This window comes from Hylaeus volcanicus, chromosome 4 (assembly GCF_026283585.1).
Source record: "Hylaeus volcanicus isolate JK05 chromosome 4, UHH_iyHylVolc1.0_haploid, whole genome shotgun sequence".
Lineage (NCBI taxonomy): Eukaryota > Metazoa > Arthropoda > Insecta > Hymenoptera > Colletidae > Hylaeus > Hylaeus volcanicus.
The window spans coordinates 30,066,426-30,092,864 of record NC_071979.1 but is presented as its reverse complement, the minus strand read 5'-3'; the positions used below and the strand labels follow the sequence as shown (position 1 = coordinate 30,092,864).

General features: G+C 47.1%; 1 protein-coding gene across 1 annotated transcript in view; it reads left to right on the top strand.

The window, feature by feature from the left end:
* LOC128875630 (uncharacterized) overlaps positions 1-26,439 on the top strand; it is a 101,923-nt gene that overhangs the window by 59,644 nt on the left and 15,840 nt on the right. Inside the window, exons 3-4 of the mRNA XM_054121373.1 lie at positions 18,608-18,921; positions 19,504-19,683. Coding sequence (XP_053977348.1) covers positions 18,608-18,921; positions 19,504-19,683 — 494 coding nt within the window. The remainder of the gene's footprint in view (positions 1-18,607; positions 18,922-19,503; positions 19,684-26,439) is intronic.

Below are 26,439 nucleotides of genomic sequence, written 5' to 3'. Positions count from 1 at the left end.
TTTCGGTCGCGAAGCGCAAACTTTTCGACAAACGATCCCTGTAGCAGATTTCATCGTGAAAATTCTTGCAAGTCGCTGTTCGTTTTACCCCTCCTATCCTTCGCTTATCCGCAGGGTTTAATAACGCGTCTCGCGGAGGAATTCAATTTTCCCGATCCTTCCAAGAGTGACCGAGTGGAGATGCTAACATGTTAACAGTGCTTTTCGCAAAAGATTTGCGAAAAATTTCTTGCTTCTACGTTCACGCGTTGCCATGGCCAAAGCCGGACTCGCGGATCCCGCTTAAATATTTCCGGCCACACGTGGCACGTGGACTATAAAAAAGCGAACGAAGTAATTGAAAACTTCGGACCACAGGTTTATAGTTTATAGCCATCCCTTCTGTATATTTCAGAGAACCGCGCATGGCATTTTCTAGTATCCGCGATCCTTTCTCCAGACACGAAGTATGTATATCCAGCGAAAAGCGGACACGCGTACGCGTTTCGATATACGAATTCATATGAAAATGCGAGAGGAGGATCGGCGAGCACCCTTTGCGCGTTTACAGTTTTTTTCTCTCCATCCATCTTAACCTTTATCAGCTTTTCATCCAGGCACACGAGGAGCCAAGCTTTCCCGCGGGATAGCTTTCGGCTGACGCGATGTCGCAGATCAATCATGCTCGATGGAATTACGTAACGAGTTGGTAACGATAATTTCGCTCCCGGCTGCACAGGATGCACCGGATTGCTCGCACCGTTGCAGCCGACACATCGAACGCGCACACGGCTGAATAGAGTTGGAAGGAAGGGTGTTTTCCAAAAGAAAAATAGCGGGGATGTAGCTGAAATATTTGTACAAGAGCGACTTTTTCTGCAATCCTTCGCGCTTCGATTCGCCGATTAATTTAATTACGCAGTTCACGAAAACGGGCCAATTTGTTTCAAACGAAGATGAAAAAGGTGAAAAAAGATGAGAGAGAGAGAACTGTGGGCAGGCGTGTGATGAAAAGTTCGCGCTGGCTCCGAGGCTGCGTCTCTTTCTGTCTTGTTCGAGGGAATTTCGAGGCACCGGCGCCGAAGGAACGAATAGAAGTTTTTTAAAGAACTCAGCGCACCCCTCGGTACAAAGTTTACCGTGAAACGCGAGCAGAGCGAAGAGATATCGTCGAGAAAACGACGGAAAAGAAAAGAAAATTCGAGGACGCACTCCAAAAGCCTCGATTAGAAGACGTAACGAGAAAGCGCGGGACCCTTGCCCTTAGGGACTCGCGAAGAAAATTCCGCGAAGGTTTCGTCGTTGGAATACTTTCTGAAATATGTGTCGCCAATCCCTGTCATCGTCAACCAGTTGATTTTTCTCTCTCTTGCACTCTATATCCTCCCAAAACGTCCTACCGATTCTCGTCCTTCAGAGATGAATTAAAGGGAAATCTCGTGCCCGTGCACCCAACTTACATCTCCACGGAATTGTTTGCTTGTACAAATTGGTTTATTCGTGCGGTGAGTTTCTGACGTTCAATTCCATTTGCTAGGGTAGAAATGGGAGCGAGAGCATGGAAATTTCTTCCTTTCGATCGGCGACGAGACTCCGTTCGTCTAAATGGCTAATTGCGATGGCATACGGAATATCTTCAGCTGCTACGTATTCGATTACCTAGGCTTTTTAGTTATTCCGGTGGATCGTAAACCGACTCTCGTTTGCAAACTGTTTATGCAGTGGATAAACGGACGGACAGCTGGACGTTCCGTTCACCCTGAACTCGACGTCACCCCCGCATAAACCACCCTCGGGCAACAGCCCTTAACGCTAATGGCTTTCCGTGCGAGGTCGACTCGTGTTTCGCGTAGCCCTCGAGAAACTTGGCCCGCGAAATGTCTCTCGTAACCGGCCGATTATTAACGGGTCGAACTCAATTTTGCACGCAGTTTAATAGCAACGGATCAAAATTTTTAATTGCGCGGAACCGAAGAGGTTCTTGGTTGGGATTTCATGCTACGTAGCAACTTGGAAAGTTAGAAGAATAACGACAGGACTCGTCGTAAAACAGCACGCCCACGCATTCTGGCTGCAGAGCATTCGAATAAATTCTCCGGTCAATTCCCGACGCGCGTCGAACACTCGGACAAACTACCGAAACGAACCGTGGTCCGGAAGGCCGAACAGGGCTGGTCGGGTTGATCAGCGCGCGAAAGTCGGCCCGTTCGTCCCGCGGGGCCCATCGGAACGTCCCTCGTTGCTCGATTCCTCTTCTCATCCCTCTCCGTTGCTCGCGATTCTGTTCGAGTGGTTCGTGCCGAGTGTCGATCCTTGTTGCAGCGATTCCAAAACGCTTCTCCCTCCGAGCAACGAGAGCCAGTCAACGCCAACGAGGTAACCGTGACTCGCGCCGGGATTTTCCTTCCGCTTTTCTTCCGTCCTCTGTCGGTTCTCCTGTTCCCCTCAAAGGATTAATTACCACCATTCGACGCGAAGACACGCCACTTATCGGCGAACGCGAGTTCAATGCTCAGCTTCCTCAGTGTCTCGAGATTCGTGGAGCAGGACTGAGCAAAACAGCGAAAAGATCTGTAGCGTGTATCGACGTTGATTAGTCTCGAAGCGGATGGAATGTAAATTCAACGATTACTCGCTTAGAACGGAAAAAGACGTTAATTTAATCGATCGACCTACTCTCCGAATCTACTCTTCTTCTTGGTCTTTGGTGCCGTAAAGATAACTAGGTCGTCGACTTTTATTAATTTCAGAACTCGAAACCAACTCGATTGGATCGAGTGCTTTGCAATTGGACCGAACGTAATAACAATTTTAACGAGCGGTACTCGAACATGCCGAAAGGAAACACGGGTACTGTGCAATTGACTCACATTTGCAAGCATACGTTCGATTATTTTTTTGCACTGTAAATACGTTCGAAAGGGCACGTGTAATAAAAGACATATCGGTTACTTTGAACCGTGTAAATAGTAAAAACAAAAAAAAATTAAAATCGACCGCTAAAGTCCACAAGCCGTAAAACTTAACAGTTACGGAAATTGGATATTTCCTGGAAACCGTCGCGTACACTCGATGGCGAGCAGACGAGGCGAAGGGAATGCGGAGGATGCGCATTCGATCGCAACTTTCTGATCCTCGCCCCGATGGTATTCCGATCGCGGCATGTCGGTCTTTTCTCAAACAGGAAAGGGTGAAGTTCCGCAGCTCGAACGATAGAAAATTCCCGAAACCGATATTCCTTTCGAGTTTCGAAGTCGAGAGGCGAAAGCTCGTCCCGGAGACAACTGATCCGGAAGTCCTCGATGTTTCCATCACAAATATACCGCGTTCGTTCGAGATTCGCGGAAACTGAAACGGAAAATGAAAATGTGAAACGGTTCGCGAGAGTTCGGTTACCGACGAACGCGGAGTTTCGTAGTATATCGATTCGATTACGGTTCGATCGATGTGTTTCGGACCGTTAATTATTTCTACATGAATTTTAGAGTCAAACGAGCGCGATAGTTAACGGGCAACTCCGATTTTCCGCGTTATTTTATTTCTGATTCTACAAATTGCGTCACCTTAAAGGCCGGCACTTGTGCATCCTCGACTCACGAATCATACACCGTTCATCGTTCCCCGCCGTTCGATCCCGACTAAATCTCATCGCGCTACGAACGGCGATCAACGAAAACCTTGTTCCAACTTTTCTTTTCTCCTTGGTGGTTTTTTCCTTTTGCAGCGACCACGGACGACTCGGTTACCCTCCGGTTCCGGTTTTGTCGTCCGCGGATTCCTCCAGTTTCCTGGCGCGACGGATTTACGACGGAAGGCTGGACTGGTTTCGCGTCGTTAGCCGACGACCGAAGAATCCCAGACGAATGGAAAAAGTATCCTTCTCCTCCCCTGGCCTTGAGCCGTTTCGCTAGACGACTTACAATTTGTAGACGCAGGGAAAGAGGGAAGAAACATCCGTGAATTTTGTATCGTTCACTTGATATCGTGGAATATACGGCAACGCGATTCGCTGCAGCGACTTCTCCAAAGTTGCGTTACAGTTACATGACCTCTCGTTGTTCGGTCGAATCGACGTGACTGGTAGTTTCACAAATTAAAATTCCTTCGAATCGAATACGTCGACGCGTATACCTGTACTTTCGAAATATAAATTCAACGAATATGTACCTCCTTTGGTTGTGGTTGGTAATACGTTATCGGATGAGTATTTGTTCGACCATACGAAGCAGCTTAATTTAAAATTAGCTTTATTAATTGTCTCTGGATTTCGACCTCAATTTTGGAATACTCTTCGGGAGACATAATCTAAACGAGGAATAACGCGTTCGAATGGAACGAATATCGACGTTTTTCGGAAACCTTATTTGTCCGGAGATTTTGGAATCGCGCATTTCTCTCCACGCTTGGTTAACGCACGAACAAAAGGCTGATTAGCTCGATTGTGTATCGCAGCAGTTGCGCATGCACTCGACGATGCTCGACGCTGGCCGTTCCGCCGAGAGGTCGACCGTATCGCGTCGCAACCACCAAATTTACACTCGACCACTCACCCGGTCCCACTTTTACTCCATTAATAATTAATTTGTTGTTTTCCCCCCGTGAAACGGCCGAGTATCCATAAACCGAGCAACACTCGCTACCGTAACGCTGACACAATTTTCGAATAGTGCCTCATCTTTTTAATTAGTCGCGCAACAACTGGTGCGAAAACTGTACAAAACAATGTCGAGTACGGGGCATTGTCGCGTTAAAAATCGACGAGTAATTCACACGAGAAACGTTTGGCCCGACCTCCTCGTTATTAATTCGGTGAACACTCGTTGCTTTGAAACTACTGCTACGACTTGGTTGACGCACACACACACACACGTCGCGGGTCGCGGGTTGCGGGTCTCTTTCTGGGCTTCGCTGGAGTTTTTTTCCACTCGGACGCGTTCGTCGACTACGTAGATCTGTATTATCGATGTTAACGGGGCTCGCCTCGACTCGTGGTCTCATTAATTTGAAGGCGCGCGCACAGTGCACGTGACGCGTTTGTGAACTTCGTATAAAGCCGCGATGAGTTATCAACCCGAACGACGATAAACCGGAGACGGCTGATTCGCTGTTCGGAAAACAGGTTCGAAGAAGGAGAATGTTTAAAATCGATCAATTTGTTCCGTATCGAGTGGTGGATTTATTAATTTTCGAAATTGAATTTTTTTTGCATTCATATTTTGATACTACTTCACCGATGCACTCGCAAACTAGCACATGTTTATCGAGAACCAGGAAAAATTCGAGGTAGCCGTAAACGAATGGGAGGTCGGTTATCGAGCGGCGAGCGCGATGAACTGTTTAATTGAAAAGCGCTCGTGTTGCAGCCCCCAAAACGCATACCGCAATATCAATTGCCCCTGTCCGGGTCGGATCTCGTATCGAAGTATCAGAATAACCATACCGTGGCTCGATAATGAAATTCGCAAAAAAAATCGGCACTCGATTCGGTCGATCGCGATCAAAGCTTGTTCGTATCGCTTCCATCGGCGGTTCGCAAACTCCGTTTGTCGTAATAAAAAAAGAGAAAACGCTCGAAAGCTAGGCTCAATCGAATTTGAGATATCCATCGAACTATAACTTTGTTCGCGTCGATGTCATCAGTTGAAACAAATTTCTACGAATTCGTCGATTCCACGCGTCCTTTTACACCTGATAAAGTTTGCTCCCTTAACTACTGTGGCAGAAGCGTAATTCGATCGTCTACCGAACATGGTTTCAACGCGACTGGCGCGAAATGTCCAATTGAAACAAAAATGAACGAGGCAATTGCCGACGTTCCCCTCTCTCGTTTGCCTCGAATAGGAAAGCGAAAAAAGCGAGAACGCTCGCAGCCACTAATTTCGAGCGACGAAACGAGAGCCACGCGTTTCCGAGGATCGCATCGATGCGTTAAATATCCTTGCTAAACGATCGAGGTTCGCTCGGCAATCATCGCCTGTCGATTGCGATCGACAAATTGAGATTGTCGCGCCGCACCGTTTCGGCTGTTCGGTTCGAACGATGATTAGCATTAACGCATCGCGAGAACGTACATTTCTTAATTAATTAAACTATGCAAGCCTGCAACTCCGATATCTCTTTCGAGACAATTTATCGTTATCAGCGAATTACCGTTTATTAGGTTTTCGAACTGAGCGCTGTCGAACAAAATAATTTGATAAATTTCGATTTATTTTTACGCAAGAAAGTATCCCGTATATGCTCGTACCGTGGTTACCGCCGCAGTCTGTATATTGACATTTCGTTTGACTGCAGTAAACGAGCAAAATGGATAACGCGGTTGCGTACTACACGGAGGGTCGACATTCGATTCCCGCGGGTCCACGACGTTTCTCCTCGTATTTTTCATTATCCCGACCTCTGAACGCGCGCGCATTGTCGTTCTTAATCTCCATATTAGGGTTCGCCGATAGCTGGATGCTGATCCATGGCAGAATCCTTTGAATAATACATCAAAGGGTAACGAGCTGACCGGTAAAAACCGAACGGTACGACCAAGAACGCCAAGAGAAGAAAAGGGAAAGGAAAACAAAGGAGCCAAGGAAAGGGAAACAGGGAACGCTAGGGGAGGAAAAAGAAACACGCCGAGGATCGGACAAGCAAAGAGAAAAGGATTCCAAAAAGAAAGAGCGGAGAAAGGACGTACTCGCGTGGTCGAGGGAACAGGAAACAAGACTTGGTCGAGTAGAAAAAAAAATGTCGTGGAAAATTAAGGGTTAGAAGGATCCTAACACCGATCACCGATCACCGAAGCTGTGACCTTGGTCGAAATTTGTGTTTCGATCGTCACATGGCGTCGGTGGATAGAAAGAGAAAAAGATACCTACGAAAGGAAACCCGTTAACATTCTCCGAAGATATCGGCCTTTGAATGGGGCGAATCTCTGAAAAGTACAGAGACATCCTGCCCTTGCAAATTCAATTTTTCCCCGAAGAGCGGAAGAACGGGCCGACCTAAGGTCGCTCGATCCTTCGGTTCCGTTCGATCGATACCGCCATTACGTTCTCTTCTCTCTGCCATTCTCCTCGCTATCGACAGCTTCGCGAGAGAATTGGGTCGTACGAGAGCAGAGGGTTGGTCTCGTTATCCCGAAAGCCTCCTGACAAATACACAGAGACACCCCGCGTTGTTCCCCGTTTGATATTTCTAGGTCATGCCGAAATCATTTCGATCCCGCGAACGCCTTTGATGGCGGTGGACAGGCCTGGGAAGGTGTCGCAGGTGTCTCCCGAGCCATGAAAAATATTGAACGTGTACACGATTCGGATCAAGTTTTTAGTTCTATTATAACGATTCGCTCAAGTTTACGTAAAAGCCGCGACGCGTATTAATTCTTTAACGCGAGAGAGTGGACGAGAAAGTGGCAGAAAACGAGACAAAATCAACCAGCTGTCTCGAAGAAAATTGTGTCGCTGGAAACGAAGGGAACGATATGCCGGTTCATTTGTCGGATTTCAAAGGCAAACGAAAGGGGTTGAACTAGCCACTCTCATCCAGCTGGACGCGGCCGACGCGGTCTCGCGAAAACCAACATATTACACCCGTTGTACAAACGCGGCCATGATAACGCTTGCTCTCGGGGTTGATCACGTAACACGCGGGCATGGACGGACAGACGAACGGCGATACAGCGAAATCATTTCGCAAATGGCCTCGAGTAGGAGAGGGAAGAGGGGCTTTCAGATGAATCAGATGGAGCCAGTCTTTTGAGACGGACGTGTATAGCCGAGCTCGTAGCAACGCCAATGGATAAACCCGGCTCTGTCTTTGTTCAGATGTCTGTCCAAGAGCTACAGAGGAAACATGAAATTCCCCGCGGCATTAGTTCCGACGAATGCACGCGTCGATATATACCCAACCTGACAATTGTCCGACGAGGCATTGCGGGTCCAGAAACAGCACGGAGAGGGACCTCGATCGCATACATCTCGCCGCTGCGATGCTCTGCTACCACCTAACGATGACCCGGGGCCTGCAAATTCTATAGGCTCGCGGTGAGAGTTTCTGTAATTGCGAACACGGACGCCTAGGACCACCGTTTAACGGCTTTCCAGCGGTAGTCGTGTTTTCGACCGAGCTGTTTGGAATAATCGCACGATGCGATACCGTCCACTCGATCGAGGTATCCTGGTCCCAAAGTTTGCGATCCTGGATAACGAGACTTTTCGTCGAACCGATCGTCCGATCCCGCGCGATACAGAGGACAGTGAAACGGGATATTTCCGACGCGAGCAAATAATAGAAGCGTAGTTAGTCGGCCAGTTAATCGAACGACGGCTTTGGCGTGTAGTCGAAGGATTTCTTTCCGTAGGTACCAAGGTAGAGGTCGAAAAAGAGATCGCTCGTCGCTGGAAAGTGGCTGTCGTTCCGGACGATCGTTAAACTCCGGCAACCTTAAAGTCTCCCCGGAGATAAGACGGTATCACATTGGTCGAAACGAGCCGTGGCTGTTTACGTTTCCTCGACCGAACGAGACACGGTTCGTGATTTCCTCCATTTCTCGCCGATGTCGAGGCCGTTGAGCTCGATAAACCGCAGCTGGCTTCTGCACGCTCGCGCCTGACACTCGTAATTTTTCTTCATTGTTATGGTGAATCCACTCCTTGTTTCGATGAATTATTTCGTTTTGTTTGTCCGAGTTTATCTCTTTGACCGATAGCAGCAGTCTCGCGTAACTATCGATATTTCCTTAAACGTATAGATAGACGGATATCGATGACAACGCGACAGTTGGTTGGAAGCGAATCACGGTCTTAATTTCGAATCCGAGCCAAGTACACAAACGCAACGGTTACTCACCTCTTCGCGTTAATTTCGTCGCTCTCGGACACAGCATCGCAGAAACGAATGCCAGAAGCGTGACGACGTTCGCGTAAAGACCTCGCGTCTTTGCTCCCCTCCATTCGCTGGGTGTTTTACGATTTCGACGTGAGATTGGGTCAAACTATAAATACAAGGCGCCAACCTGACCGAGCCGCCACGAAAGTAACCGTCAGACGGACCAACGGTGGTTGCCGGTGTTGCATAATTACGAGAATTTAGAAACGAACGTGGAGCGGGGCGCTAAACGAATATCGCGATCGAGATGCGATTTATAAAATTTAATCCAAGGCCAGCTTTGACAATATCATTTTATTTTAATTCATTTTACGTACTCGTTGGTCTCTCGTTCGCCTCGCTGCAGCGTCCATTGACTGATTGCATTCGTTGTTGCGTGCACGTATCGCGCGATATTCTCCGCTCGCCTCGTCATCGGCCATTGTCGCCTGCGAACCAATCGAAAATTTACTCGATGCACAGACCGTTTCTTTGAAATTTGATTATTTTCCGTTCCCGTTTCCCTGAACTCGTCGAATCCTTGTCGACTTGGAAGTTTCGGAGACCGTTGAATCGATCGTGTCACGTGTTCCCTGAGCGTATCGGTCGCTCGTACAAAAACGAAAATGCTTCGCAAACTTTCCCAATGAAACGACATAATATATTAGCGGAATATGCATACGCGGACATGCGATGCTGTCGGGGCAAACCGCGAAGATAGGGAAAATGACGTCGCGATGAGCTATTAACGGTCGTTTGGCCGTGCTCGTGCGAACCGCAAACATCAGCAGACAAATCTAGGAAATGTTCTGGGTCAGCGTTAACGTTTCAAAGCATCAACGAAATGTAGCTGAACGCGCGTGGATCAGTTCCATGTCGAATACGTTCCGAGATTCAAATCGACTCGAGTTTTCGAGTACTCGCGAGATTTTCCTATCGTCGATTTCACGGTGGATGACGTAAAACTCGGCGACGAGGCCGATGGACGGGGTGGTCGGTCATTCGGGCCGCAGCTGGGAAACGAGTGTTTCGAAGCCGTGCAAACAAACGGCGCTCTAACGAACCGGCGGTGTTCGCGCCAAGTACCGTGTTCCGGCACAATGTCCCGTGAAACGTTTAAATGGCACGCATTAGCCGCGGCGACGCTTCCTCTCGGCCATTTCGCAGGATTTCGAAGCTGAAACGTACGCCTGTAATGCCAGCGGATGGTCGCCTCTGCCTAGCCACTTTTACCCTAATTCCCACAACCTCTACCTTTCCTGGCTTGTTTCGTTGTAACCCAGCGAATCAGGGACCGAGAGTCAAACATTCGCGGTCGGCACACGCACGTCTCTCACCGAAATTCGTTACAGAGAACTTTAGTCATCCGACAGCGACGCCACTGCCGTTAAGGTGCGCTTTCGCGTAACGCTAACGGGCTCTTTCCCTCCGAAATCCTGAAAACTCGGACGATTTCGCCTGAATCTTTCGCTTAATCTAAAATAAATTCTTTAAAGGCCATCGAAGTAATTGATTTCCTTTCGAACACGAACATTTTAACTTTTTATTTTTGGAAGAGAGAAGAATGGACAACGTTTCAAATTTTTTTTCGCAATTTACCCAACCGTTTGAAATTGAACTTGAACACTTGAACTCGAGGGTTAATAAACGCCTCGTTGGCTCGACACGAGCGGCGCGTTACGCGGATCGAAATCACGAGGATCGTAAAAAGTGGCTGAGAGTGCTTCTCGTAGTTTTAGAGTAGCTATTGCGGAAGGGTCGTTTCGTCCGATGTCGATAATCCACTTATAATCGTCGTCTATCGTTACGCGGCTTCGTTCGATTGATATTCGCGCGATTCGAATGCAGGGGTTGTTCGAAGATTACTAGACCAAACGGGGTACGTTCGTTTGACGCGTTTACTCGTGCGGTTTCGACGCCGGTGTTCCTTGAAGCTTCGACCGAAGGGCCAAACAAGTCGCGAGAACTTCGTTAGCGCGGCTTTTCAAGCTAAAAGTCAAACAGTGTCGTGGAAGGATTACGACGCTTCGTTACTCTGTCTGGGCGTGTCGAAAGACCAACTTCTCGGGGCAAAAAACGAACCGTCTCGTATCGCGAAAAGCCGCCTCGGATCCGAGTGGCAAAATCGGAACGAATGTCAGTTACGAATGATACCGAAACGGTGAAATAATTCCTTTCTTACGTAATATTTTGCTGTGGTAACAAGATCAATCCTGTAAGCGAACAATTTAATAACTATTTGATAAGTGTTTACAGTCGGGATGTTTGCGAAAAAATGAAAATCGTGACCAAAGTTTTTACATTGAAAATTGCGTTTAAAAAATACCTATACCGTTTCGTATCCGTCGAGTCTTCTTTTATTATTCGTTGATACCAGAATCATTTTTTTTCTTCCAATGTGAAAATTCTAGAAAATGGCATTCGAAAATAATTGCGTCAGTTACCGCACGTTCTTTGTCAAGACTCCGTGGCTAATAAAATGCAAATTCAACCTCGATATTGCGCGAGCTTTTTCGCCCGGGACGTCGGGAAGCTTCGTTAACGGGTCAGGACGCGAAATTGCGTTCGCGCCGAGGCGTGTTTCATTCCGTGAACGTTTGGGCGAATTTTTCCTCGCGAAAACGCTGCCACGATTCGTCAAGATTTCCTTCTGACTCGCGAGATAACGGAGATGAGCTTTTTTGGGTCGAGTGTGCTTTCACGACGACGCGACGAAGGGAATGGAAGAAGTTCTGGCGAGCTGTGTTGGGTTACTTGAAGGCGCGACAGTGGAGATGGAAGACGCCAACTCCTCTCCACGTTCTTATTAATTGTTATTTTTAATTAGATCATCCTGCCAAGTCGGCCACTCGTGCCACGAACTCGTATAGTTTTGGGTAAATGTCACGCTACGCTCAAATTATTTCGTTCGTCCGACTCTTGAAAACAGTTTTCGTCGATTAATTGGTCAGTCCTCCGATGAGATGAAATATTTAAACGAATGCGCGAAAGGCAGCTCGAGATACTCGCTCAACGTTCAATTAAAGAACCGAGGTGTCGCTGAAACCGACACCTGCGACGAGAGAGATATTTCAAACGATAAACATGGAAATTAAACCGTTTCCACCAACGCCGCCCATTTTACAACGCCCGACAATAAATGGTAAATTTCTTTGCCGCTTTAAAGGACAGCATCGACGTTCTCAAAGACTATTCGTTCAATGGATTATATCATTTTCCGTTTGAGTTTCACGCAAAAACGTAGCAGTCTGCCGCTGATCGATATTCGGCTTTCAACCACAACAAGGAACTTGCGAGAAAGTCGACATTCCCTTGAATCTGCTTTTAAGTTTGCGTACAAAGATGGCGAAAGAGAATTCGAGGGCTAGCAAGGGATCCCTCGGCACCCAGTTTCCGCTAATTAACTATTAACCAAGCCACCGGCAGACTTTCCTCGCGAGGGTGAATCATGTTAAATCCGCGGTAAGTTCTCGTTGAATGAAAGCCCCTCGGACCGTTTGTAATTCATGGACGTGCGGAAATTCCGAGAAAGTTTTTCGTCGAATATCTTCTAAAGAAAAAAAGCTAGACGAAAAGATCTTTTTTTGTATATTCATCGCGAATACGTCTAGATACATCGCACACCCAACAACCGATACTCCGTAGAAAAGGTGCCAGAAACGTCAAAACTCCGAGACACGGTGTTTTCCATTTCATTCAAACGTATCCTATAATAGATGCCTTTTCAACGCAACTATCGTCGAGCAATAGAGCGTACAGAAACGGTAACTTGAGCGAACACCGACCGATAACTTGACGGAAATGAAAAAATCGCGAAAAATCCATTGTACCAAGCGTCATAATGGCTGCCGATGCGTTTCAACAGGTTAAAAATGGGCCCTCTTCTCTCCTCGCGGCCGGATTTTCACGGTGAAACACAAGCGGCTGGTTTATTTATTATGGTTAACGCAGTCTGCGCCAGAGTATCCGGGACCGACAGCTTTTGTTTGCTTCGCTCCTACCGTATCGTGGATGTTACACACCAATGAAACTTCATCTTTTTTCCCCTCGACTCGATGAAAGGAAAACTCGCGTTGAAAGCAGCGCGTAGCTAATTCGCTATGACGAATGAAAGGGAGACGTTATTGTATTGAATCCATGTCGAGCGAGTTAAGTCGAGAAGCAGGAAAAACACGGTATCTTCGTTGGCAGTATTGAAACGAACACGCCGAAACCGACATCTTCTCCTATTCAAGCATGACCTATCAAAGTTGCTACATTTGTAAATAAGTTGTCGCTTGGCACCGATTATTCGAGCAACACCGCTAACTAAACCATCCGATTTCGCGATCAAACGCTAAATTCACTCTCGACGACGGATTGCAAATTTTCGTGATTAACGGTCCCTGCACGTGCTGGAATTTCTTTCTCCCTCGTGAACGATATCGATCGGCCGGTTCGATGCAAATTAATTGCCGCTTCCGATAAATTCATTAGTAAACCAATTATATCTCGTGCGTCCCCCGTCAGCTTCAGGAAATCCAACGGTCCTCTCCTCGCAATGACGCGACGCGACGCACCGTTCGGTTACTTGTCCAATAATCGCTCGTTTCCCGTGGAATCTGGCCAAGTGAATTTTCATTTCCTCCCTCGACGATGCTGTCTAATTCCTTCGTCGTGTTCGATCAAGGACGGTCTGGATCATCTTGTTTTTCTCGACCAAAAACCTCGTGTCTCCGAAGCTTTCCGTAAACGATTATCGACGCGAATGCCGACGCGTAGGAACGTTGAAATCCATAGTGAAAAGAAGAAAAGGTCAGGGACCGTAGGTCCTGACACTCGGTACGCGCGAAGCGGCACCGTCATCGACGACATGCTACACACACGGCACTGGGAACCCCGACGAAAATTGGGTTATCCACTTTCTGAGAACACGTCTCGTCTACTTGCGTTTCAGGCGGCTGCTGCCACGAGCTGAAACGCGGCAAGATGCGCATGGAAGTGCAGTTGCACGTGGTACACGGGTGGCTCGCGGTTTCACCGAGTTAAGACCGACTTGTTAGGAAAGTTCTATCAAGTTGAATCACCCAGCTACGGAGACTCCCTGCTCCAGCTGGTTGGGATTTGCCCATACGCGTCTTTGAACTTTCCTTTGCCCTGCTGAAACTTCATCTGCGGGTGATTCCGAGCTATATACGATCTTACTATCCGTTTAATCGAGCTTCGTTTTCTCTGATCCTGAACAATTCGGTGAGCGAATTCGAGGGCATCTTGGACGATCGATTTCCAATCATTTCCCCTATACAAAATGAAGGGTATCGGTTAGCTAGTCACGCGCCTCCGCTCTGAAACTCGTTGATTATTTAACAGGTTAACGTTTCGCAAGAGACAAGGAAATTTCGTTAACAACCTCCTGGAGAGGCTCGGGGATCAGCGATCGAACGCGTGGCTGAAAGTGCGAGCGGATTTGTCGGTGTTACTCGATAGTTTGGCATCGGTGCCGGAACAGAGAGTCCCGCGGAGGTCCATTAAGTTCCTCGAAGACGTCTAAACCTGAAGCTTGGTTGTAGTAGGGGCTGTGGATAAGGCAGAGTTTCCTTCCGCGTACGGGATATCGCGGGGTCGAAGTTAGTTCCAGGACTTTCTCGAGCGAACCTCTAACGGATGCGACTTCGCTGAGCTATTCGTAAAACCTGAGCGGAATTTGTCGAGTCGCCGGGGGAGGAGACGCGTCCCAGTTTTCAACGACTTCGTTGCCCGGGCTGTTCGAACGTTTATTTTTTCCTCCGTTTCCCGCTACGATGTTTGCCGCTTGGAAATTTTTCATTCCCGACTCGGTCGATTGGAAAATCGTACTTCCATCGATGATAGCTCCCGCTCCCCAGCTCGTACTAACTGCCAATTAATTTGTTTACGAAAAAAGTTGGTCGAATTATCGTTTCCGTTTCCGATTGTAAATGATCGTTACGAATAGTCAGTCAGTCATCGCCATCCATGCTTTAAACGTTTCTTTCCGTTCCATATTTTCCAGACTTTTAAAAATATTATAGTAATTTATGCCACGTTGAACTCTCGCTAGTTAGAAAGTATTACAAACCGTGGAAACGTGAAACTCGAACCCTTTTTCGGTGACCTGAAAGTAGGTTTCCTTGCTTCGCTGCTTACACGATAAAAAAATACTCTCGTGACGTACGGTCCAGGTACCGGGTAAATCGCATGAGAACGTAATGAACCCCGGACATGGCGGAAACCGCTAATTTCGCGTCGGAGATATAAATTTTTTTGCGCGTGCGGCCAGAATGCATAATCGTCGAACCAGGCATTGGCAGACGGCCGATTCGGTCCAAGACAAATGGTTCTGGACTCGAAAGTCCTCCCCCGGACAATTTGTCAGGGCAAACTCCGTTGTTCCGAGCTCTCGATATCCGAGCCAGTGAAAGCGAAAAGCCGCGAACCGATTCTCTGGCACACACTGGGAGCACGGTTGCTAATTAAAAAGGTCCCGTATTGTCGCGAAGGCGCATTGTTCGGGCCAGATCGAGGCTAGTGGAATTTCTGCGGGCCAATGGTGTGAAAGCAGCTTTGTTCTTGGCACGCTTGGTCTCCGGCCTGATGGATTTAGAACGAAAAACCGGATGGCGCGGACTAGCTCGAATCCGCCGAATATACATAGCGACTCCTTTTCAATACCGACGCTCGAACGAAGCTTAATCAAATCTTCTATTTACTTCTCGGAGCGCGCCACCCTTTTCCAACTCTCCTTCGTGAATTATGCGCGACGCGACGATACGATCGCGATCAACGATTTGCTCCGCGATCCATTGAAAACGCTATGGATCGATCGAATGCGAAATCGATTTTAGGGTAAAAATTAGAGCTCTCGCCTAAAACACGTACAATGCGATACACAGGTACGCATGTCACGTATATCCGGTTTAAACGTTTACGAGACACGGATATCAGAAAACACGTGGATTATTAGACGACCTTACGCGTTACACGTGAAACCCGCGTACACGCGTACACGCGTAAATGGGGACTCTAGGCAAAATAACAAAAATGAAATGAAACGAACGGGGTAATCGTTTCATCGAGCGACGAGAGCGGAGGGGGTGAATCGCGAACAATGAAGAGGCGAGGAATGGGAATAGGAAATACTCTGAAATTTATGAACCATGGTATAAACAGGTTATCTATTTTTTTTCTAATAAAATTGAATAGAATCGAATAAAATTCAGCGACACGCACGGAAACGAATACGTTGCTAACGAACAAATATAGAACAAAATATAGATCCCTCGGAATTTAAATAGCAGGCTGGCTGAACAATCGATTTATTCGGTATGCATACATTGTCGCTGAAACAAACAACTGGATCGATGAATATTCAAACAAGAATTTACGTGCTCTTAATAACGTCCATTAATCAATTTCTCTATCGCAGTTGTAGAACATTTTTATCCGGACTGCGAAAATACACGACTTCGAATAGTCGTAAAATAACTAAACTATCTAGTCGTGCTTGTTACCGAGGTACGCAAACATTCGTTGTAAAGCGTATTATCAAGATATCAAATTGCCTCGTTTCCGTGCTTTCGTTCGAACAACCCCGTGAATTCTGTGATCCAATGGTTTCCCTTTCGAACCCTTTTCACTCGTCCACGGAGAGTTCTCGCGTCCGAGTCATTTCCCTCGTGGTTTTCCCTAATTTTACAACTAATTAAGTTGCTCCCTGGAACTGGATAGGATTACGGGCGGCAGCACTCGCTGTAGACCGTGGGGGAAGGGAGCAGGAAACCCCGGTTCTCTCGTTTGAAAAGCGAATTTCAGGCTGTTCGAGCCGACCAGACTCGACGGAGAAACCGCAGCCGGTGACGTTTTGTCGGGTAACTGGACAAATTGAAAACGCGACCGAAGTTTCGCCGCGATCTCCGCGCGAACCAACCCCGATAACTCCCGCGAGAAAGCTAGCTCTCGTTCGAAGGAGATGCTCGAATCCGAGGTCTTGCTAGCTCAGAGGTCGTATCGATGCGTACGAGCGAATAAAAACGAAATTACATGGGCGGCGCTCATGAATTTTAATGGCGGCCGTGTGATCCTGAATCGCAATGCTCGCCGGTGTACAACGGGCCCATTTGAATAACGTTTACGTCGTCGATTATACGTGTCTGTACGAGCTTTAATAGGTTCGAGCTAGCGCCTCTCAAACTAGAGCACGGTGTTCGGTACTCGCGGACCTCTTTTTGGGGTTAATTTGCTAAAAGAGCCGACTCTCCGCTTCGGAGAACACCCGTGTCTTCCGAACGCTAGGAAATCGTATATATTCCGAAAGTGTGGAAAATATTAAAAGCTTCGTTAAATACCAACGGTTAAACTACCGCGAAATTAGAAAAAATAAAAAAAAAAATTATAATAGTACATTTTACACTTTTACACTTTACACTTTTGCACTTTACGCTTTTGCACTTTACTCCCCTTAACTCTAACCCGTATAGAACTTCCAAATACATAGAAATACCGAAACTTGGAAAATCCTGTTCGAATTATTGAATACAAATAGAATCCATGCACGACATCATTCGATAGTCGATATTACCGTGAGTAACGAGTTGGAAGTTAATCCATCACCGAGTCGCATAAGCAAACATGAAAACAGCTCCGCCGGAGACAAACGACGTCCTGTTACCCTTTATTTCCGCCACGTTACGCGGAACATTTGTTCAGACCAACGCCTCGAATATGGTCCAAGGGAATACTCGTTCGCCTCGTGTTCGCGGAAGACGTTTACCGATCGTTGCTGAGCACTCCGACCGGGAAGCGTGACGCTAAATTCTACCAAAAAACGTTCAACTCGTCTCTTTCCCACGAGGAGAGACGGAAAATACGTCCTTCGAAAATCCTGAAAATGTCATCGCTTATTCTTGCGTCGTCGAATCCTTGGTAATACGCAAACTTTTACCTATCCATGACCCGAGGCCCCGCCTAGAGATGAGAAACGTCTTCCTGTTTTCGTGCACGAGTTCCGCGGCAAAGCTACGTGCCAGGAATACCGAGCACACGCTTTATATTTTATTATGCTTTACGATATATTATTATCTTATCTTATAACGGCAATGTTTCGAGTACGAATTTGCGCGGTATGATCGAAAATCTCGGATCGTTGGTGACCTTTAAACCTCTCGTTTTCGAGGATGCTGAAACTACGAGGAAGCCTAATCGTTTACCATTAGTGGTATCCGTTAAGAAAAATGGAAACCGCTGTTACATTCTGCTTCGGTCTCCACTTCCAAAAACGTTGAATGCGCCAGACGCAAGTATATCAGATAATTTCAGAAATGCCAACCTCTCTCCCCGGTTGCATTCATTGACTACAAATTCCCTGTCTCCAGTAAATTCCACTATCTCGCCAAAGGGTTGGCTGCTAACGATCTCTATAACAGTTTAACCTGATCCTCGATGTCGGCCGTGGTCTGTCGTATTTCAAAAAAATGCTCATCGTCGCTAGGTTAACGCGACCGCGTATCGCGTCCAATTTAACGGTATCAGTGAATGGACGACGCGAATAACTCCAAAATACGGCGGATCGTTCATTAATTGATTTCGCGCGGATCCAGCCGTGCTCTTGACTAAACACAACGTGTTTTTCTATAGAGATTATGCGTTACGATAAACATCTCTGAAATAACGTGAAATTAGCAAAAACGCTTATCGAATCAAATGTCGCGTATTTCTGTTGCGAAACATGCGTAAAACTGAAAGATTAACTCGATGTTCGTTGCGTGTATTTTTACAGGCCGAACCCACGATTCCACCTACACTCTGTACAGATTGGGCGAGAGGCTGTCCAGTGGTACGAGGCTGTACGTGGAGACCGGAAGGACCGACGGACTAGACGCCGACGGTGATTCTCCCAACAGCCTTCACTCGTTCGCGGGACCGCCCGTCCCGCAAGGAGAAGGAACCAGTATCGCGAGAGCTTTCTTGGATGGCAATCACACCCTAATCAGCATCATGGCGCGCATCAACCCCAGCCCCGACTGGTTCGTGGGAGTGGATTCCTTCCAGCTCTGCGTCGAGGGCAACTGGGTCGATACGGTGACAGTCGAGGTAATCGCTTCTTCGAATCGATAACTTCAAACAAATTTCTATTCTTAACCGTTGTCTTTCACCTTTGTAAAATATATCCGTTTTTTTTTTGCTGCACACTATATCTTCCTATAAAGTTTGTTTATGGAATAAAAACGAAATCGATGTCGATGTCAAGAAACGAAACGTCGAACGTACCGTCCACATTTTTGCTTAACTTTTCCAGGCAAGTCTGCGTAACTCTTCGAAATAGCTTTTAAATTCACCAACAGACGGTAACAGTTCTATTCGTCGAAGTTAGAGTATCGAGCCCTGCGCTGAAAGAGCTGACCTCGTAACAGAAAAAAAATTTCCCGTTGAGAAAGAGGACGCGGTACCGCGGCGGTAATCCCTCGTTCGTTCGAGCAGCCAGCAGTTTCGTTTGCAAAAGGGCTAGGGAAAAAACGGACAGGTTTGAAGACCCTCGATCGAGAAGTATATAGGTCGTGGCCCATTTACGAGGGAGGATCCGTACGATTCGAATGCAGTCTTTTCCCATCTCATTAAAATCCGCTCGGCCATTGAAATACTCACCGTGCGCTTTCTGTTCGTCTCTTTCCGCAGTTGGACCCGCTGGATGGAGGGACGGATAACGGATTCACATTCACGGCTGCCAACTGGCCGACGCAACCCCAAGGAATCGCCTACAGGATCACGTCACGATACCCGGCGCATCCCGCGGGGAGCTTCTATTATCCGAATCTACCCCGTCTGCCGCCGATAGCCACCCTCACCTTCACCAAGGTAATTCAGCTTTCTTTCGTGATCGAATTGTAGTAAATTATCTATCCGAGATATTAGATTTTCGCAAAACACGCGAAATCAAAGCGGTCGAATCATCGTCGCATTCCTTGGTCGAATCAACGCGTTCGGCACCGACGTTCATCGTATCGACTCCCTCGAACCATCCTTCGTTGAAATCCCTCTACTTCGAGGACATCGATACCGTCATCTGCGACGTCGAACACACTTCCGGCAAGCGAGATGGTCGTCGCCGAGCTGCGTCAATATTTATTTACTGTAACCACTCTGGAATCCTCGGTAACTGCCCCGTCGTAGCTCCTTACACAAATTTCAACCTTCGATTCCCTTCTTCCGCTTTCGTGAGGAATCTTTTTCTTCCTCCGTGACCCGGTCCCGACAACGGATGCCTTCTCCGCTCGCGCGATATTCAAACGAAAAACGACAGCGCCGATAACGAGATTCGAGAGCCGACGACCGCTGTTAAACTTGCTAATTATGTCTGCCCGCCTACTGTCTGTCCTCCTTCTTCTCTAAGAAACTTACTTTCTGCTTCGGTGTCTTCGTCGTCGTATTTCTCGGCCCTTTCAGGGACCTTCGTCTCCTCGGTGACAAGTCGCTTTTGCCACCGCGACAGTCAACGTCTCCTGTTCCTCGACCGCGCGATTCTTCTTCCACGTTTCAGCCCTGGCACCGCTTACCGCGTAATTATCAAACTTTCCTCGCTAATCCGATAGACCTCTCGCCGCCCGGCCACCGTCATTTTTCCTCCCTTCCAACCAATTTCCTTGCCGCTACGTTTACGTAATCCAGCCTGACTCGCCTCCTCGACGCCGCCCCGTCAGCAGTTTCGACAAGCTGCTCGAGCATCTCGGCTAGTTGGACGATGCGAAGAAAATGTGTACCGGATTCGTCGGATCGTTGTCTTATTCTCCCTCGATATAAACATCATGCAACGACGGGAAAAAATTCATTATTTTCACGGCTCTTGTCGAATATAACGAAAGAGTAGCATCGCTATCGATCGAGATTCCAACAGTCTCGGTTCTCGTATCGTATCGAGTCAGGAGTTACTAAAAACATCGACGCGATTCACAGCCGATTAAACTTGGCGCGTTCGACCCGTTTCTCTCACTCCGTCGAAATCGTTCTCGCGTTTATCGAGTCCGTGGAAGCCGACGAACCGTGAAACGTTAATTCACCGCTCTTTTTTCTGTAATTCACGTCTGCTGGTACAGCTGGCAACGAGTAATACTAACGCGTTCACGAGTCCCTGTGGCGACGATGAGAAAAAGAGTTACAAAACAACCGCGCGAACGCTTCCATTAAGCTCGAGCATCTTAGGCACTCTCCGTTAAGCTCGAAATTGGAACGCGCGAACGTAATGCTCGGTTCGCGCCGCGATGAGTTCTATCGGTATTGCAGCGATTCCGAGAATCGATAGTGTTTATGTCCTCGGATGGGATGAAAACGGATGCAAATTGTCGGTTACATGCATGGACGATTGTCTGAATCGATTGGAACGAGAAGGAAAGTGGGACAGCGTAACTTTTTCTCGTCGAAAAGTCTGTTTATCTAATTCTAATACCTCTTAAGCGTCGTCGATTCGTGTGTCGAGAAAAATGCTCGAGATCGATATACACGACACGTTGCGAGTAATGTTTTCGCGAATCTCGCTGTATGTAAAATGCACTTTCAGTCTCGCTTCACCTGGCAACAAGATAGATATATGTATGTCCCGATTTCTCGACCAAGTCGGAAAGCGTAAAGAGCTAGAGAGCGATGGGGAGAAAAAGCTACCACGGAAAATAAATCCTTACGGTCGGGAAAGCCTATAACGTGTCACCAGTTATAAATTCTTACGTTTCCGTCGGAGTTTGAAATACTGCTAGCAACCGGAAGGAGAGTTCGCGGTCCTCTGTCACTGCACCCTCTATCGACTTCTTGCGTACGAGCAGTTCTCTACCCACGAAAATTGAGATTTCACCGAGCTCCGAATCTAACTTTTTCGTTCCTACTCTTTTTTTTTCCGCCAGAAATTTCCTCATCGAACCAACTGCCAATTGAGATTATTCCTGACATTATTATACGCATTTCCCTTCTCAGAAACGTTGAGATCCGAAAGGCACCACACGTTAACGTTAAAAACATTTTCGAATAACGTAAATCCACAGGTATACCTATTCTGTCACGAACAAACCATCAAATATTTCTCATTCCGCCGTAGGGCACAGACGGACTAACATAGTCCATCGATTCTCGAACATCAGAATTCTTCCGAAATTGGCTTCGAAAACACGATTCGCCCTCGCAATGACGGACGCCCATGTTTTCTATGGGAAGCACACTCTTTCCCAGCAATTCAGCCTTCAAAATCTAATATACCCGCTTATTTACGTGCGTTACGAGATGACGAAAATAATAACGAGGTCTTTCACACCCCTCGAAAGGGAAAATGCGAGAGACGCTTTCAACGGTCACGGCGCTGTTTACTCCAGGACTGCGTGCTCGGAATTCCTTTCTGCCTCGTGCACGCACACGCGCGCACATTTTCCTTTCTGGAATCGAGTTTTCACCGGCACCAGAGAGAAACGCTTTGCACGAACAATAGATCTGCCCTGTATATATCGCGTCAGGGAAAAATATTTTCAGATCGCTTTATTTTCTGACTGTGCGGATCCCTTTGGTCGGACCAATCGGAAATTTGTCGATCGGAAGGCTGTTCGATGTTTCAGGGATTCTTTGTTAGCGAAATAGAATCGTTCGGAATAGACGGATGGATTGCGTTGGGAAAAAAATTGACTACCCTTGCAAAATTTGTGCAAAACAGAACATTTTTCAAGTCGAGTTATTATATGGACTGGTAGCGAACGAGTTGTCCAAGATCGTTTGGAGTATAGCAAACACAGGATTTCGATGAACGTCTTGGTTGATTCGAATCCCATCGAAGGTGGAAATATGGTGGTACATACGTTAACTTATCTCCGTGAGACAGTCTTGGAAGGTATCCCGCTATACGCGACAAAGAGTGCGCTCGTCGATAAGCAGCGAGATTGTGATTCGAGGGTGAGAGCGGAGTCACGGGTCTCTCGCATTCATCTTGGAAACAGGGTCGCTTATCTTGACACCGTAGCGTTGACACGGGAATACGGGGGTTGAATTGGTCACGAGGGTCGCGAACGATCATCCCAATTGCACGTAGCTTAATCTGAATAATCCTCCCTCGTATATTTCCCTCGGCGACATGATTCTTCTTTAATTCGACGCGGTCCACGTAGCATTTCGGACAGGCTGTTGAACCTTTTGTAACAACGTTGATGAAAAAGAAGCGAAATAAAAAAATTGTCGAGCGCGATCGGCCAAGTATCCTGAAGTTTTGCCAGATTTTCAAACAAATTACTCTTTTATCGAAATTTATAAAGCTCATAGAAAACGCGTTACCTACGACCCGATTCGGATTCATTTCCGGACCCAACCTCTCCATGAATCCCGTACGAGGAAGAGACAAATTACTCTGCAGGAGGAGAAGCGTAATCGAGAACAGTCGAGATAATCAAGCGTCTATGAATTGTTGGTAATTACGCAAAGTACGCGCGAACATCGAAATATGCCGTTGCATACGGCCGTGTCACGGTTAACCAAGCCCTATTGCTTTCAGCCAAGTTGGGATAATCCGGTCGGCGTGGCGCCGCTTTGCCAACTAACGCGTCTACCCCCTTTATCTACGCGCGGCGATACTAACTCACAGCTTACGAGCGTTAACGAGCCTCACGGGATGCAACCCATTCCCCGGAGAACAATTATAATAGGGGATGATCGGTGTAATCGATGCGACCCTAGAAAAACCTCTTGGAAATTCCTGACTACACTCCGTCGCGCCGCTGGAGAAAGTTGCGCCTCGTTTGAAAGTTTGCATACTTGAACTTTACCAACAAATTAACTATCCTCGCCTGATATTCGCCGCTTTAACCTAAAAGAGGAGTCGATTACCGTTAAATATACATTTCGATTCTTTTACTATCGCACAATTTCTCTGAAATTTATTCAACGCCATCGCGTAAAATCTTCTATCAACTAGTCCCACTGGAAGCCGTAACAAATGAAATTATATGGGTAGTAAATAGATAATGGAGTATACGATGAGCATGCATACGGCAATCCCCTAATTCTGCTGTGTCTTAACTGCGTTTCTGATGTTCTCCGGCATCGCGAGTAGTGCCTTAATATTCCAGGCGAGGCATTAAACGGTACAGCGGAAAACAAACGCGCGAGCAAGCGCCTCGCACCCATTTTGTTAGGGTAATATCGTCGCATTAAGCGAAACAAACTTAATTGGCATAAACGATAACGGAGGTTCCCGCCCAAATTCGCGATCCTCGGACGCGTATAGAGGGTGATTTCCAACCTCTACTGTCCTCCGAATTATCAAATTAATCGAACATTATCGTGGTATTAACGTTAGCCGAGGTGTCCCGCCCGATATATTCGTCGTGGTCGACTAGAATCCCGGAATCGGAGTCGTAGGCCATCGTGTGTCCGCGAGAGCTTTTTATCGTTCGACTGCAGCTGCGGCGCTCGCAACTGCGGTAAACCTAGCCGCGAGGACGGATTGTTAAAAGTTTGCCTCGCCTAGAAAAACGTGCACGTGCTGTGTAGCCTGTTCTACGTCCTCGTTATCCAGTTTCCGCGTCCGCATTGATCAATCCAACAATTCCCAGTGAATAATTTTAAAAACTGGAACGGGCCACAAGTCGGATTATCTTTGAAAAAGAAATGGTATTACATTATAGAAACATGGTTCGCCTATTTCCGTGTCGATCTATTCGTTCTCGTCGAGCTCGGAACACTTTGCGCCGTAGAACGATTACCGATAACTCGAGTCGAATGCTTCGAGAAGGAAAGTCTCGTCAAAATTTAAATACTTTTATTCGAGGGAATCCGAATGCGCGACTTTCCTTACGCAACCACAACTGCGCGAACCAACTTCTAACAATTCGAACCTAACTTTCAAGTAGTTAAATTTTCCGACGCGCAACCTGTTCCGTCGATCGATCAGAGAACTCTCTTGCCTAAACTACATTCGTTTCCAATTAAACCACGTGCCATTCCACCTTCTCCCCGTTCACGTTGCTGATTTCATCCCCTTTTCTATTCCGCCATTTTAGTTGCAACCGGCACCTAACCGTTTTTCCTCTCAGTGTCACGGTTTGCTCGTCGTCCGTGTCGGTCCACTACTCCTTCCCTCTTTCGCTCTCCGGAAATTTCACCCTCGGCGTTGCGTTGGTTTGTCACGCTTGTCCGATTATCGACGGATTAACCACCGGGTCGGGCTGCCCGGTGGTGATGCAAGCTACGCGGTCGGCCACGTATTCTCGACGCGGTTCGTCCCGACGCCGAACGACCGGTCGCATAATTATATCGAGTCATCCCGTGAACGCTACGAATTTTACGGAGAAACATCGAAAACGCGAGCGAATTTCGCGACTTCCCTCCACGTTGAAGGTATCCTACGCGATAACGCATATTTGTCTGCGAAGAACGAGTGTTTCGGAGAAAGATCGAATCGTCCAAAGAATAGAAACTGATTTCTTTAGATTACGATCGTCTCGAAGCTCGATCGACGACCATTTCGCTTAACGGTAATCCTTTAGATTGGAATTTCATTTGAAATGGATTCGATCGCGATGTGCGGCGGTATAACACACGAATTCGATTATTTCGTTATTGATATCGATACACCGTTCATAAAACAGACAGACGGCTAAATTCGTTTTCCGTTGGCCGAGCGAGCAGCCCGTGTAACGCGGTCCCGCCTTGAGACTTTTTTCTCTCTAGCAGCAGATCGACAGGAATACGCTGGTAGCATCGAGATCCGATGGAAAGTCAATCGCGTGATTTAATCAACGTTCCCGATTGCCGAATGAAATTTTCAACGATCCTTTCCCGACCGCCGTGAACGTTACGAACAGAGCTTGGACGCGATAAATCGAAGACGGAGTCGCAAACACAGGGTAGAATGATCGCCGATAATTAAAGCGGTAGGTATTCGACCTAATCGCTGATCGTCGTAATTTATCAGGCCAGGCTAACCGGTTGTCAATATAAATTTTCTTCTCATAATCTAAAAAGAAACCTCGATACTCCGATACCAGTACACGGAACGCAGTCCTAACGAATTCCGACGTACACAGGAACGGGATAAAATGAAGCCCGAACGGGGCATATTTAACGCAGGCCACGACTTCTAATTACAAGCTGAACGGAAAAGTTTCGATATAAAATTAAGTCCGAAGTTTACGAGGGTAACGCGGAAACTATTCGACGTAACGACTAATAAAGATGAACATTCAGGAAAAATGATGTCTGGCAAAGTTTTAACGTTCGAGGTCTGTATCGATTTTGAACGCGTCACGAAAAACACGTGGCGAAAGCGAAACGCTATGCGACGAACGCTAAACGAGGAACAATGGAACAGGATTCCACGGAATTTCGCGAAATATTTGCGAGGGAAACTCGGAGGACCGCGGCAATTCTCGTTACCGTTCTTGTTCCATTCGTTTAGAATCATTTCGTAACAATTTTTAAATGGATTTTTTCCCTGGTGCGTATATTTTGTCCTATTCTGTCAACACCCGCAACGATATTTTTAAACATTACCTTATACGCCCGATAGACTTCTCCCTGCTATTTAGAGGGATGAAACTTTATGGGTTAATAGCAACAGATAAATACAGCACGTTTTATTTCGTTTGGATATTT